Raw genomic sequence first — 13,741 nt, 5'->3', positions numbered from 1 at the left:
TTTGTGGTGGGTTTTTCATATATTGCCTTTATTATGTTGAAGTATGTTCCCTTTAAACCTACTTTGTTGAGGGTTTTTATCATGAATGGATGTTGTACTTTGTCAAATACTTTTTCTGCATCTATTGAAATGATCCTATGGTTTTTATCCTTTCTTTTGTTGATGTGATGTGTCACATTGATTGATTTGTGAATATTGAATCATCCTTGCATCCCACCTCATCATAGTGAATGATTTTTTAAATGTATTGTTGGATTTGGTTTGCTAATATTCTGTTAACAATTTTGGCATTTACGTTCATCAGAGTTATTGGCCTGTAGTTCTCTTTTTTGTGGAATCTTTTTCTGGTTTTGGTATCAGGGTAATGTTGGCTTCATAGAATGAATGTGGAAGCTTCCCTTTATCTTCTGTTTTTTGAAATAATTTGAGAAGAATAGGTATTAACTCTACTTTAAATGCTTGGTATAATTCTTTTTTTTTTAAGATTTTATTTTTTTATTCATGAGAGACACAGAGAGAGGGGCAGAGACACAGGCAGAGGGAGAAGCAGGCTCCCTGCAGGGAGCCCAATGTGGGACTCGATCCCGAGACTCCAGGATCAGGCCCTGGGCTGAAGGCAGCGCTAAACCACTGAGCCACCCGGGCTGCCCTATGCTTGGTATAATTCACTTGTGAAACCATCTGGTCCTGGATTTTTGTTCCTTGGGAGGTTTTTTGTTTTTCTCAAGATTTTATTTATTTATTCATGAGAGATACAGAGAGAGAGGAGAGACATGGGCAGACAGAGAAGCAGGCTCCATGCAGGGAGCCTGATGTGAGACTCGATCCTGAGACTCCAGGATCATGCCCTGAGCTGAAGGCCGACATGCTTAACCACTGAGCCACCCACGCATCCCCCATTGAGGTTTTTTTTTTTTTTTTTATGATAGTCACAGAGAGAGAAAGAGAGAGGCAGAGACACAGGCAGAGGGAGAAGCAGGCTCCATGCACCAGGAGCCCGACGTGGGACTCGATCCCAGGTCTCCAGGATCGCACCCTGGGCCAAAGGCAGGGGCCAAACCGCTGCGCCACCCAGGGATCCCCTCCACTGAGTTTTTAATGAAGAGTTTTTGAACATTGGAAACTCTAGACATACAAAAAATAAGAAATTATTCCTCGTAGGAATAGGCTCATAGTTAGTAGGGAGACCCAAACAAAATAATAAATTATCTGGGAAATATTTTTAATTGTCCCAAATTCTGGTAAACTTAAGCAGAAAGAAAGTTTTCAAATGAAAACAGCTCACGACTCTCTGGGAGATGAAGAAAGCCCTATTTGAGTCTTTGAACCCAGGAATGATGCTCAATATCACGCAACATCACTGGCCCCTGGTGCTAGAGCCCCCACCAATGGAGAATAGCTGTGACTGTCACAACTGCCATCACCAGAACAGATGTCTCTGCCTCTGTGTCCCTAGCATCTGAATCAAAATCTGGTGTTGATGTATCTGATTAATGGAAAGACTTTTATAGGCAGAAGGGAATGGGACAAGGAAGTTATACTAGCAAAAAGCAGATTGATTGTGGCAGAGTCACCTTCCTTTAGGGGATACAAGGGTCTGGAAGGCAGATTACCTCAGTACTATTGACCAGGGAATTCCTGATTGCTTTAAGATTCCATTCCTGGGAAAGGCTGAAACTATAAAGTAGGTATTAAGTCTCAGCTTGGTGGCATGAGGCATAGTATAAATGACCCCATTTGAGGCTTTTTGTCTCTTTTTTTTTAACAGCCATTAGAGGAAATGTGATTGGACCAGATGTTTGAGAGCTTTCTATAGGCAGTTGAGAATCATAGAGAAACTGGAAGGTCAGGAACCCAAACAGTAGGATTATCTTAATCCTTCAGGGGCAAGTGAAAGTAGGAAAGAACATTCATAATGTAAGTGTCCCAGAGTGGGGATTCAGTTAGCCAGGGTCTGGGCCAACAAGATTTGGAATGGGAGGAGTCATCACCAAAGTTTTGAATCCAGGCTGGTTCTGGTTCCCACCACCTTCACTGGATGTTAGTCATCACTTCTGAGAAAAGAATGACCTTTACCTTCTCTTTATCTGCATCAGTAGGAGTAGTTAGGTCAAAAACCCTCTCCCATTAAAAGAAAAATCATTGGACCAAATCAGCAAATTGGTTTCTGGTTCTGGCTCTGCCAGAAATATCCATGTTTTGACTTGGATATTATAATTTTTCTTAGGCATGTGCTTATCTGAAAAATAAGAGACTTTAATTGGATTATCTCCAAGGGTTCTATCAGTTGGGTTAGTCAGGAGACCCAAAACATAGATTATTTTAATAGTACCGTATAAAGAATTAAGTGGGCATTGAAGAAAGGGCCAGAGGAAAATAAGTATCAGAGCTAGCACCTTCCAGAAGCAACTGCCACCATTAGGGCTAAGAGAACAAAGAGAGAGAGAGATAGAGTTCTGCATTTCAACAAAACATAGGAGGTGCCCCACAGAGCTAAAACCCAGGCTTCTGGGAAGGTGTGCTGCTAGTGTCTCTGAGGAGCATGATGACCCTGGTTTCAGGAACACTGTACAAACTGAGATCCGTGCTGCTCCCTGTAGGACCTTTGCTGGAGACAACTTTCTTAGGGTGATGCTGATGGGAACAGAGCAAATAGGAAAAATCCCTTCCTCATCCAGTCTTGCAGCTATTATATGCTTCCTGCAGGAAGTTTCAGCCTCTGAGCATCTAATAGCTAAAATGATGAATATAATAAATATAATAAAATATATATTATACAATATATAAATATAATTTCATCACTGAAATGGAAGTAAATACTGAACCCAAAGTAATGTGAAACAAAAAACCTTGGAAAATGATTATCAAAGCTTAGGGTCACTTCTGAAACCTGAAGACTTTGACCTTTGTTGACAATACAGGATGCCAAGATAAGAGATAAAGCCAACGCCTGTCAGGATGGACAGTATAATAGGAGACCCTGTGTTAAACCTGGACCCAGAAGGTAGACAAACCTATATTTGTAGTATATAGGTAGATAAGGAATAAACCCTGCCATGCAGGAGTCAACAAGGCAACGTGTCTATCTCCAACTTGACACTATGTCAAGGGGAGGAGTCTCCCTTCAGAATTTGTAAACCACAAGTTGGTTCTTATCCAAAATTATGGTCTGAAGTCATGCTAACTGTATGGTTTGAAACTCCTAGTGGAGAATTTAATTCAAATTGGTTCTGGTTAATGCCTCGAAGTAACAGGCAAAAGCTTTCCCAGTTCCATTTAGGAGAGCTCAGGTTCAACTCAGTATTTTACCTGTGAGCATTCTTTGAAGGCTAAGGAGAGTGAGCAGCTTAGTTAAAATTCACAAGGCATACAAAGAAATAAAGCACCATGACACCTCAGTAGCAACCAGGGAAACATAAAACCTCAATGAGATACCAATTCATACTCATCAGACTGACAAAAAGTGTATTAAATTGGCATTACTAAGTTGGCATTACCTAGTATATACATGTAAACAGGTACATGCACCCCATTCCTACATTATATCCCTAAAGAAATTCTTACACATATATCTCAGAAGTTATCAGAATGTTCCTAGCAGTATTATACATAATAGGAGAGAAAAAAAAAACCCTAGACATAACCCTACTGACCAACATTAAAATGGATATATTATGACATATTCACACACTGCCATACCGCAGAAGTGCAGAATGAACCAGCCTCACTACATGCATCAACATGGATAAATCTCAAAAATAATATTGAAAAAAAGCCATAGAAAAACGTGTCAAGTATGAGTCAGGCCAGTTACATAAATTAAAAAAGGTATATCCTGTTTAAGGGTACATACCAAGTAGTAAAACTAAAATGAAAAGCAGGAGGATATTATTATCACAAAATTCAGGTTAGTAGTTATCTCTGGGAAGGTAAGTACGAAGGAGATAAAATTGAAGTGGGATCATCAAAGCAAGATTGGGGGTGGTCCGCTGTAGCTGGATATAACATAATCCTTCTTCAAAAATGTATATTTTACAAACTTCTGTGTAGTATCTCTCACAAAAAATAAGGAATGATCTTATAGTCCTTTTCCAGCCCATGGGACCTATTGTCAGAACGATGTGCTATTCACATTTTCAATGCCAGCTTCTTTGGCCATCAAATAAAAGGGGCCCGAATTCCTCAGCAGTTCTTGAGGGCTGCCATACTCTACAATCTTCCCATTGTCTAGGACTATTATCCTGAAACAAAGGAGAAAGAAAGGTCTTAGGAGCATCTAAAATCTTGGCATTTATAAGAACAACCAGGACTAAGTCATGGTATATTCATTGATAAGAGGCTACAAAGCAGTGAGAATAAATGAACCATGGCTGTCTGCTAAAGAGTCAAGCAGTAGAAGAATATATATAGTATAAGTCCATTTACAGAAGTTTTTTTTACAAATATATATTGTTTAAGGGAGCCTATTCTCTCCAAACAGGTTCCAAGATTACTGGTGTTACCCCCATTTTTAATGTAATATGTCAGAGTTGGAAGAAGTAGAAAGCTTCTAGTCAGAAGTCAGAAAGCTTCTTGCTCGGGAACAGCTGTTGAGAACAGCTGTTGAGCTGTTGAGTAGTTGAGAAGATCTCTGGTTAATATCAGCCTCTCATAGCTCGGGCCACCACCTCCCCAAACTCAGTTAATAAGTAAATACACAATTGCCCATTTTACCCTCAAGTCCAGTTCCCTTAACTGAGTTGGCTTTCATGAACTTCATGTTTAATTTTGGACAAATTACTTGAATTCTCGGTTTCCTCATCAGTAAAATGAGGGTGGTTCAACCTTTAGCTGTAGATATCCTACGGCCAGTGCTATTACTGTTGTTCAAGGGCTTGGTCCCATCTGTCAAGCTGTCCCCCACACTCACTTGTCACTGTCCATGATGGTGTGTAGCCTGTGAGCAATGGTGATAGTCGTGCAGTGGGAGAACTCCTTTTGGATGGTCATCTGGATGAGGTGATCGGTCTCTAGGTCCACCGCAGCAGTGGCCTCATCCATGATCAGAATCTTGGATTTCCGAAGCAGAGCCCTGGCCAGGCACAGTAGCTGCCTCTGCCCTATGCTGCAGCCCAATGGAGCAAAATGAGTATTGGCCTCTGAAGAACCAAGGCATAACACATGGGATGGGGTATGTATGCACACGCATGTGCACTTCTCATGTTCTAAACCAGACTTTTGAAATCCCTACTCAATTCCCTCAGAATGAACACCTAACAGGAAAGGCTAAGACAATGTTTTCTACACTCTCGTCTACCACAGGTTAATTTTAAAATTCATGTATCTGGGCCCCACTCTTCCCAAGCATAATGGGGAGGGCCCTAGAATGTATATTTTTAATAAGTACCCCAGGCAATTTTTATGTTTAATGAGTTTGGAAAACCCTAGCCTGGAAACAGTTCTTTGCATCACTAGGTGATATTCCAGCACATCAATAGCAATTTTAAAATAAGATGGGATGGCACCAACTTCACCACAGCAGTATTTGACCTGACACCATTAATATAGGGTGACACTGCATCAGAATGCCCCAGTGGTATTTCTTAGGGGCCTTAGCAAACCCATTCATTATTTTAATGTGTAATTCTAGTCTAAAGGCTAATTATTTGTTCAAGGCCTTCTGCCTTGATTAGAGACATAGCTATCTAATGAACATGATGTCTTGGTGTGAGATGCAATGTATGTGGAATTCGAATATGCTTGTAAAATGCAAATCGCTTTAATTTGCTAAAAGCCAGTAATGAAGGCTGGACCTCTTACATAAAGAGTCTTTGGGAAATGATGTGAAGGAAATATTCGGGAATCTGCTAATTGCTCTCTCCTGCTGTGGCCATTAGGGAACATATTAAACAGAGGGTGGCTAAAGTTCTGTAATTCTCTGTAAGAAAATTTCTGTAGGAGATGAGAAGTCACCCATGATGAAATTCCAGTTTTCTTTTGTAATATAAGAACAGAGACCCTGCAAAACTGTACTTAAATTGAACATTGAACCGAACTCTGGCCTGGCTCTGTCCAGCTGTTGCCAAGGTGCTGGTCTGGCTTTCAACTGCTGTCTCTCTCTGAATGACCTGTCTCCCATCACTCACCAGAGAAATGCAAGCTTCAACACCCCCAACCCAGGTCTGAAATCAAGGGCCTGGTCATGCCAATTTAGGTGTCTCCCAGCATGGACAGAAAAAGATGGTAGGATTTGTGGTTCTCACAAACCAGAAGTGTCAAGGCCCCCATATCACATACTGCCAGAAGGGCCCACACAACCCCTCACTTCTATGCATTCACTACATGACATTATTTTGTATACAATCAATACATATTTGTGGACCGAATAGACTTTTCCATATACCTAAAGACACACTTAAGTCCTGCTAGTTCCTAGATCTGTTGCTAAGAGAAAACAAATGATGGCATTCTATACCAAGGCTTACAAGTGTTCCCTGGGACTATACAGTGAAGTCACCAGGGCCCCTGAATCAACGGGTCTGTCTCCCCAAGTGATTCTAGTGTGTAGCCTGATTAAGAATCAGTGCTCTAGGAAGCACTTCTTAAGCTTTAATGTACACATACATCACCTGAGAAGCTTCAAAATGTGGATTCTGATGAGTAGGTCTAGAATCAGAATGCATTTATAACAAGTTCCCAAGGGAAGCCAGGGTTGCTGGGCCTCCCTTCTGTTCTGAGCTTCATCAGCTCATGGTCCATACCCTGTCTACCACTCTGAAGGTCCTCAGGCTTGGAGTAATTCTATACCACATACTACCTAGCACAAGGAACAGAGCAGTAGTCTCCCCCCCCCCCACCTCCTCCCACTGCCTGTGAGGGAAGGTGGGTTATGAAACATTACCTAAGGTTGTCACCAGCCTCTGCCACTTCATGGGACAACCCCAGTTGCAGGCCAGCCACAAATGATTTGAGGTGAGCCAGCTCCAAGGCCTTCCAAATCTCCTCATCTGAGTAGTGGTTAAAAGGGTCTAGATTCATCCTCAGGCTTCCAGAGAACAGGATGGGATCCTGCAAGTCAAGAGAGGGCTAGTGAGGCTAATGGCAAAAAGGGGTCTGGCAGGTTTTTGTGGCCAGGACAAAGCAGATGTCAGGACTGGCCTGAGATGCAAAGCTAGTTAGTGGTCAAGCTCTTGCAAAGTTTCCTCACTGAAGACTAGTGGACCTGCCACAGGATTGAGAGGAGTTCTTGTTTTTTTTTTTTTTTTAATTTGGGATTCATTTATGGATTTCCAAATTTGCCTCTGCATCTCTTAAGAAGGTAAGAGGAATATTCCACATCCCCTAGTGGAAACTCATGGTGTGGAAGTGGAGCAATCAGCGGGTGGGCAGGGAAAGAGACAGTACAGTCAAAGAATTTATTAAGCTTTTGAAGAAGCTGGAGAAAAGATTACATCAAACAGAGCAAACACCAGACAAACCAAAATCACCACCAGAGACTTGGCTACAAGAGCAAAGGAGGAATGGTTCTGATAAAGACCCACATACTGCATCCCCCCCCAACCCCCCCACCAGCCGATAAGCCTTCAAGGCTTATTTGGTAGAGTCCAGAGAGGAAGCCAAAGGGAAGCCTTTTTTGCTGATGCACTAAACGTTTGCTGGCAAAAACCTGCAGCAAATTCCCTCCCCTATCTTTTAACCATATCAAATGGGGGGAGTATAAAGCTTAATGGTTTCAAGCTTCAGCGGCAAAACTGCTAATGTTGATTGCAAAGGTCTTGCAAATCTAGGATGGGCTATAGAAATGCTAAATAATCATCTGCTCTATTTGACTTCTGTTATGTTGCTGCCACCTAGTGGTTAGATACCGGCAGTCACGCAAGCACATTACCACAAAATGCCAGTTATTTTTGTAGGTTCTGGAGAGAATGTGTCTTAGGGAACTAGCTTAGGTGTCCTGCGTAGACTGCAGAAATGACATTGTTAATTGAATGTATATCAAGAAGATGCATGTTTCCTGCTGCATGCGCAGAGTAAGTTCTAGAGCTCACCTGGGGGATGATGGTCAATTTTTCTCGGAGGTCATGGAGCCCAATGGAAGCAATATCTACCCCATCAATGATGATCTGACCACCTGCAGCCTCTAGGATTCTGAAGAGGCCATTTGTCAAGGATGACTTCCCAGCTCCTGTTCTGCCCACCACACCAATCTGTAAATACAGTTTCTTGCACATTAGTTCACCATGGAATTCTCTGGGGGAAAAAAATTTAGCCTGGGGCTTTCATAATCCCAGATGGAAAGAGGCAGTGATTGGCTACCTCATCTTTAAGTTATTCAACTGATTTTGGTTTTGGTGGGGGGGAAAAAGTGCCCAGATGTCAGAAAAAGATGCCTTCTCATTCTACCTTCTCAATTGTTGGGTGCTCAGAACTACAATGACCATTGGAAATGGACATATCAGCAGCTGTTGCTATAATTTTGACTGGATATTATAGGTTTTTGAAAAAAAAAATCTTTGTTTAGAAGTAAGGAAAACAGAAGGATCGGGCCTCACTTCAGTTGAGAACCTCATCAGCTGGACCTCAGTATCCTTACCCAGACTTTTTATTTTTTTTACATTTTTTTACATTTCTACATTTTTATATCAGATCCCAAGTCCTAAGAGAACAGAAACACCAGAGGAAGGTGCAGGACTTTGCAGACCAGAGAACTAAGTCATTCTGTCTGTTGGGACCACCTCCGTATCGCTGTTCTCCCCCGTTCCCTCCCCAGGGTGGCTGCTTCCAGACTTCTCTGCATGTCATGGCCCTTACAGGAAATGAACCCCCATCAGCCAGAGGAGAAGATAGTGCTGCCACTGTGCCAGCACCAGTGAGTCTGTTAGAGCCCTTGTGGATATCCTGCCCTCCGCTGGTGGCACTGTGTCCCTACACCTTCCCAGGGCAGAAGAAGGGCCCTGACTCTCTCACTCCCGGCAATGATGAAAGCAGAGTCCAGCTGCTTTCCACCTCAATGTCCAACTGTGTTCTTATCACAAGGATCCACATTCAGGCCTTCCCTCAGATCCACCTACCTTCTCCATGCTCCTAATATCACAAGTGATCCCTCTCAGTACAAGATCCAGTTCAGGCCGGTACCGCACTTGGTAGTTGTTAAACCGAATCTCCCCTTTGCTGGGCCAACCTGGGGGAGGTCTCTTATCAGTCACCCAGGGTGCCTGACAAAGAGACAGCAAAAAAGTGCTTTACAGGGTGGCAACTCATTGAATAATTCCAACAGAACTCATGTCACAGACTAGAAGGATAGCAGTGTCCCAGTCACCTGTGTACATCTGCATTGACTAGAATTAATTAGTGTACTTCCATAAGGCTCCTACTCTATTCAATTAAAGAAACCCCATTCCATGATATTGCTCTGTGGACTTCCAGAACGAAAACACCATTTAACTTGGTGCATTCCAAGGCCTGACCTCCCCCCACACCATTTCCTATTCTAAGTGTCAAGAAATTGGGTTGAGTTAGAGTAAGGCAAACTTTAGGAGAACCTTTATGACTCCACATGAAATCTCTAGACAGGGTAAAGAGGCTCTTTTGAAAGAAACTTTTCCCCCCTTGTCTCTAGGTTCTTCTAATTCCTCCTTACCTCATTTTCCACTTTTATGTATTCGTTTATTCTTTCAACAGCCACAATGTTGGTCTCTATTTCTGACGTCATCCTCACTAGCCAGTTCAGGGTCTGTGTGATCTACAGAAAAACCAGAAGACTAAGGATCATCCTGGCGCAGAAACCAACTCAATTAGTCAAACTGAAAGGTCAGTCCAGCACTATGCCAAGCTCTTCGAGAGAGCAAGGAAAAGTATTAGTGACAATCCTCACCTCCTTGGGGGAAGTGATGAGACCAGTGTGTCCAGTGGCTGGAAGACCATTAAGGGCTCAACTGTGTGATGCTCTCATGAAAGACAATATGAGCTTGGAGTGGTTTCCAACTCCATCTAAGCTGGGGTTGGAGAGGCTGGCAGTTGGTAGAGTGGGAACAGGATTCCAATCTCCTGCCTAATGCTGTTTGTGGAAGGAGTGGTGGGTGGCATTCTATAAATGAGGAAAGCATAAGGAAAGGCACAGGGTAGGAAAATGCCTTCCAAAAAGCTGCCTCCTCTCTCTGCTCTCAATTAACAAGAACCCAACCGTCAGAGTGGAGCATTCACATCGATCCTCCTTAACCCCAATAAACTCCTGCCTAAAATACATCCAACCATCAGTAAGAGATTGTCATGGTCTAGGGCAGTCTAGAGTCTAGGGAATCTCCGGATTACTTCGATGCAAGCTTGTTTCACACATGGACTTAGACCAGGGAGTTTTTTGTTGAGCAAATAGTGGTTAATAAGAGGGAGAGCACAGGATGTTGGAGAGAAGAGTTGCCACTTTGTGTAGGTTGAACCACATGATATTTGAATGTTCTTGGTTTCTTTCAGTCTAATAGTTGTCTTTGCCCGATCTGGTTGAGGTTAATAAGCCTAAAAATAGGGGTGGGGGGCATGAAAGAGCAGTGGCACAAGGAACTGAGTACCTCTGGTGAACAACAGAGTCCTTTTGGGTGTCCTTCCATGATCGCCTTAAGTCTTATTAATTCGTAATGAACATAGCACCATACAGTACTGACTGGTTAGCTACATAAACCAATATATGGTTTCAAAAGATACCATTAAAGATAGCCAAATGACTCATCAAATGAGTATCATTTAGTGAATATTTATTGTGCCAGCCACAGTCTTGGGCACTAGGAAATAATGTCTAACATATAATACCCTAGTCATCCTGGGGATGCATTATATAGTTTTATTGGACTCTAGGTTCTTTACTAGAATTAATTCTATTCCATGATTTAAGAAAAACAAAAATAGGAGAAGATATTCAAAAGACCTTCTGTTACTACTATATTATGGAAAAGAAACTGAAATGCCTGGCTGGCTTAGTTGGTGAAGCATTTGACTCTTGATCTCAGGGTCGTGCATTCAAGCCCCACACTGGTCATGGAGCCTACTTTAAAAAAATGAAAAGAAACTCATTTATTCTGTTTTGACTAGAATCAAGCAAAGAGGCAAAGAGACTATCAGATTAAATTACATGAATTGCTTTCTTTTTTTTTTTTTAAAGATTTATTCATTTGAAAGGGAGGGGAGAGAGCATGTGCAAGCATATAGGGAGGGGCAGAGGGAGAAGGAGAGAGAATCCCAAGCAGACTCCATGCTGAGCAGCACAGAGCCTGACATGGAGCTCCATCTACCACCCTGAGATCACAACCTGAGCCGAAACCAAGAGTTGGATGCTGGACTAACCATGCCACACAGGCACCCCAAATTGTTTTCTTAACTCCCAAGGGCAACACAATTTTTGCCCATTTTCCAGATGACACTGGTACCTACTTAGAAAGGTTAAGGAATATGTCCCTAGGTTACACAATTAGTAAGAGACAGAGCCAGAGTTTGAACTTCGGTCTTCCCTAGTCCCTCCATCTAAAAAGGAATGAAGAACACAAACTCCATGGTTATACTCTAGACTCAACTTAAGTAGGTTAATTTAATTCCCAACATTCAGACTCACATTAAGTGCATTGGACAGAACAAAGCCCACAGTGTCTCCACTTAGGGTAGCTTTATAAATAACCATCATCAGGGATGAAAAGAAGACAATCAGGTTCCCAATCAGCTCCAGACGAACTGCAAGCCATCTGTAAGGCAACAGAACCAGAGAAAAAGGTGTTACTGATGTTTACCTCCTTACCTTAACCAGCAACTGAGGTGTTCATGGAACATTCTCAGAGGGATTGAGTTAGTAGGCAACAAGATGTCTCAATTTGACAATGCTATATGTTCCTAAAGTCTTTTAAATTAGATTTTAGAAAATAAACCACATTTTAAAGGTACTAGAGAAGTTTGCTAAACTAAGGGAATCCTATGATTCATTGTCTCCCATACTTGTCAAATCATAAGAATTGTCTGAGGTAATTGTTAAAAATACATAAATTCATGCAAGAAAATTCCTGGACTCTTCTCCAGGAGATTGATTCAAGGAGGCTTGAATCCTTGAAGGGTGGAGCTTAGGAATTCACATTTAAAAAAAATAAACTCTGCCCCTAACATGGGGCTCAAACACACAACTCCAAGATCAAGTGGCATGCTCTACCAACTGAGCCAGCCAGGCATCCCAGGAATCTGTATTTTTAACAAATGTTCTAAGTGATTTCTTTTGGTTAGGTAGGGCAAACAATGATGAGAATCCATTTGTAAGTTTAGAAAGTAAGCACTACATGAAGGTTCAATGTACTCTGATTTCATTATTTTATTTTTTTCTTTCTTGGAAAGTATCTAATAAAGTATCTTTACAATCAGAGCCCAGAACTCTCCACGTTTCCAGATAATACTGAGCATCATTAGTCTGCCCTTGACACTTCAAGACAATGTGGAAGCCACTCAAGAATTTTCACTTCCTATATAAAAAAAAAAAAAAAAAAAAAAGAATTTTCACTTCCTGAGAAAGACCTTCCTCCTTCAAGGATGTACCACTTCTTGCCAAGGTCTAATAATGCTACAGAAATGAAGAATGCTCACCCTACTCAGGGATTCAACTCATAGGATATGAGCTTTCCATTTCTGTTATCACTGGTTTTACCTAAAAATTCCATCATTTCCTCCCTCAACCTTGGTTTCTTTTGCCACCCTACAAAGAGCATCCTGCCTATGGAGAATATCACATCCATTCAGGGAAAGTCAACTACGAATGTCCAGTTCACCCAGCATTTGTTCAGTACTTGGGATACCAAATGCTTATAGATGTCATTTGACTTCCACCATAACTCTATGATACGGACTATGTTCTAGTCATTGTAAAAACAAACAAAAACAGATTTTTTCCTTAGAAGGTCAAGGCATTTTGCATAGCTTGGTATATAGCAGAGTAGGCACAGGACCCAGTCTCTGACTCCAAAGTCTATATTTTCTTCTATTTACATGACAGGCATATTTGGCCACAGTGAAATTCACATCACTGGTACACCTGCCCTCCTACAGCTAATGTCAACCATGTAGAACCCCAAGGCACATTTTTGGGTAAATACCCAGAAGCAACCTCACCTGTTGGAGATAATCCAGGAAAAGACACATTTCTGGTTGGTGTCAATCCCCACTTCATTGTGTTTCAGAAACCTCTGCTGATGCTCAAAGGCACGGATGACGGACAAACCTGACACTGTCTCACTGAAGTGAGAGTAAATTGGGGACCTGGTGACAGAGTCTAGACGTTTCAGCTGGCGGGAAGTAGCCACATAAAATATCTGGACCCCAAAAGTAAAGAGTTAGTCATACAATTATGTCATATATGTGATATCTCCTCCTGACCCAGCATCCTTCACCTTGATGGCCACAGTCCACATCTGAACGGGACAGAAGCCTCCAGCCTCACCTCTGGCTAGAGCAATGATGAGAGAGGCCCAAAGGAAGAGGGTGGTGGGGAACAGAAGACAATGAAAGTGAGGAGATTATAACCACATGAGAAATTTTGTCAGCCTAATCCGTATTCTCTCAAGAATCTGCATATATTGTTCAACCAACAGTTTTTGTAGCAGCTAGAAAAATGGTCTCCAAATGGATTTTGTAAATTGCAGCTGGGACCCAAGGGGCGTGGAAAGTAAAGATGGGTAGGAAGTGGCCAGAGAAACGTATCCTGAGGTTTAAATAAAAATTGAACAGAGTCAAGTAAGTGACCAAA

General features: G+C 42.0%; 1 protein-coding gene across 1 annotated transcript in view; it reads right to left on the bottom strand.

Moving 5' to 3' along the window:
- Window positions 1-442: 442 nt before the first annotated feature.
- The window catches only part of ABCC2 (ATP binding cassette subfamily C member 2), a 70,799-nt gene continuing 57,500 nt past the window's right edge, over window positions 443-13,741 (bottom strand). Inside the window, exons 25-32 of the mRNA XM_055345715.1 lie at window positions 13,108-13,307; window positions 11,579-11,705; window positions 9,620-9,721; window positions 9,051-9,194; window positions 8,028-8,186; window positions 6,881-7,047; window positions 4,910-5,104; window positions 443-4,241 (exon numbers count right to left, since the gene is read on the bottom strand). Coding sequence (XP_055201690.1) covers window positions 4,112-4,241; window positions 4,910-5,104; window positions 6,881-7,047; window positions 8,028-8,186; window positions 9,051-9,194; window positions 9,620-9,721; window positions 11,579-11,705; window positions 13,108-13,307 — 1,224 coding nt within the window. The 3' untranslated portion in view covers window positions 443-4,111. The remainder of the gene's footprint in view (window positions 4,242-4,909; window positions 5,105-6,880; window positions 7,048-8,027; window positions 8,187-9,050; window positions 9,195-9,619; window positions 9,722-11,578; window positions 11,706-13,107; window positions 13,308-13,741) is intronic.

The sequence above is a fragment of the Nyctereutes procyonoides genome, unplaced genomic scaffold (assembly GCF_905146905.1).
Source record: "Nyctereutes procyonoides isolate TBG_1078 unplaced genomic scaffold, NYPRO_anot_genome, whole genome shotgun sequence".
NCBI classification, from domain to species: Eukaryota; Metazoa; Chordata; class Mammalia; order Carnivora; family Canidae; genus Nyctereutes; species Nyctereutes procyonoides.
This window is presented reverse-complemented; position numbering and strand designations above follow the sequence as displayed.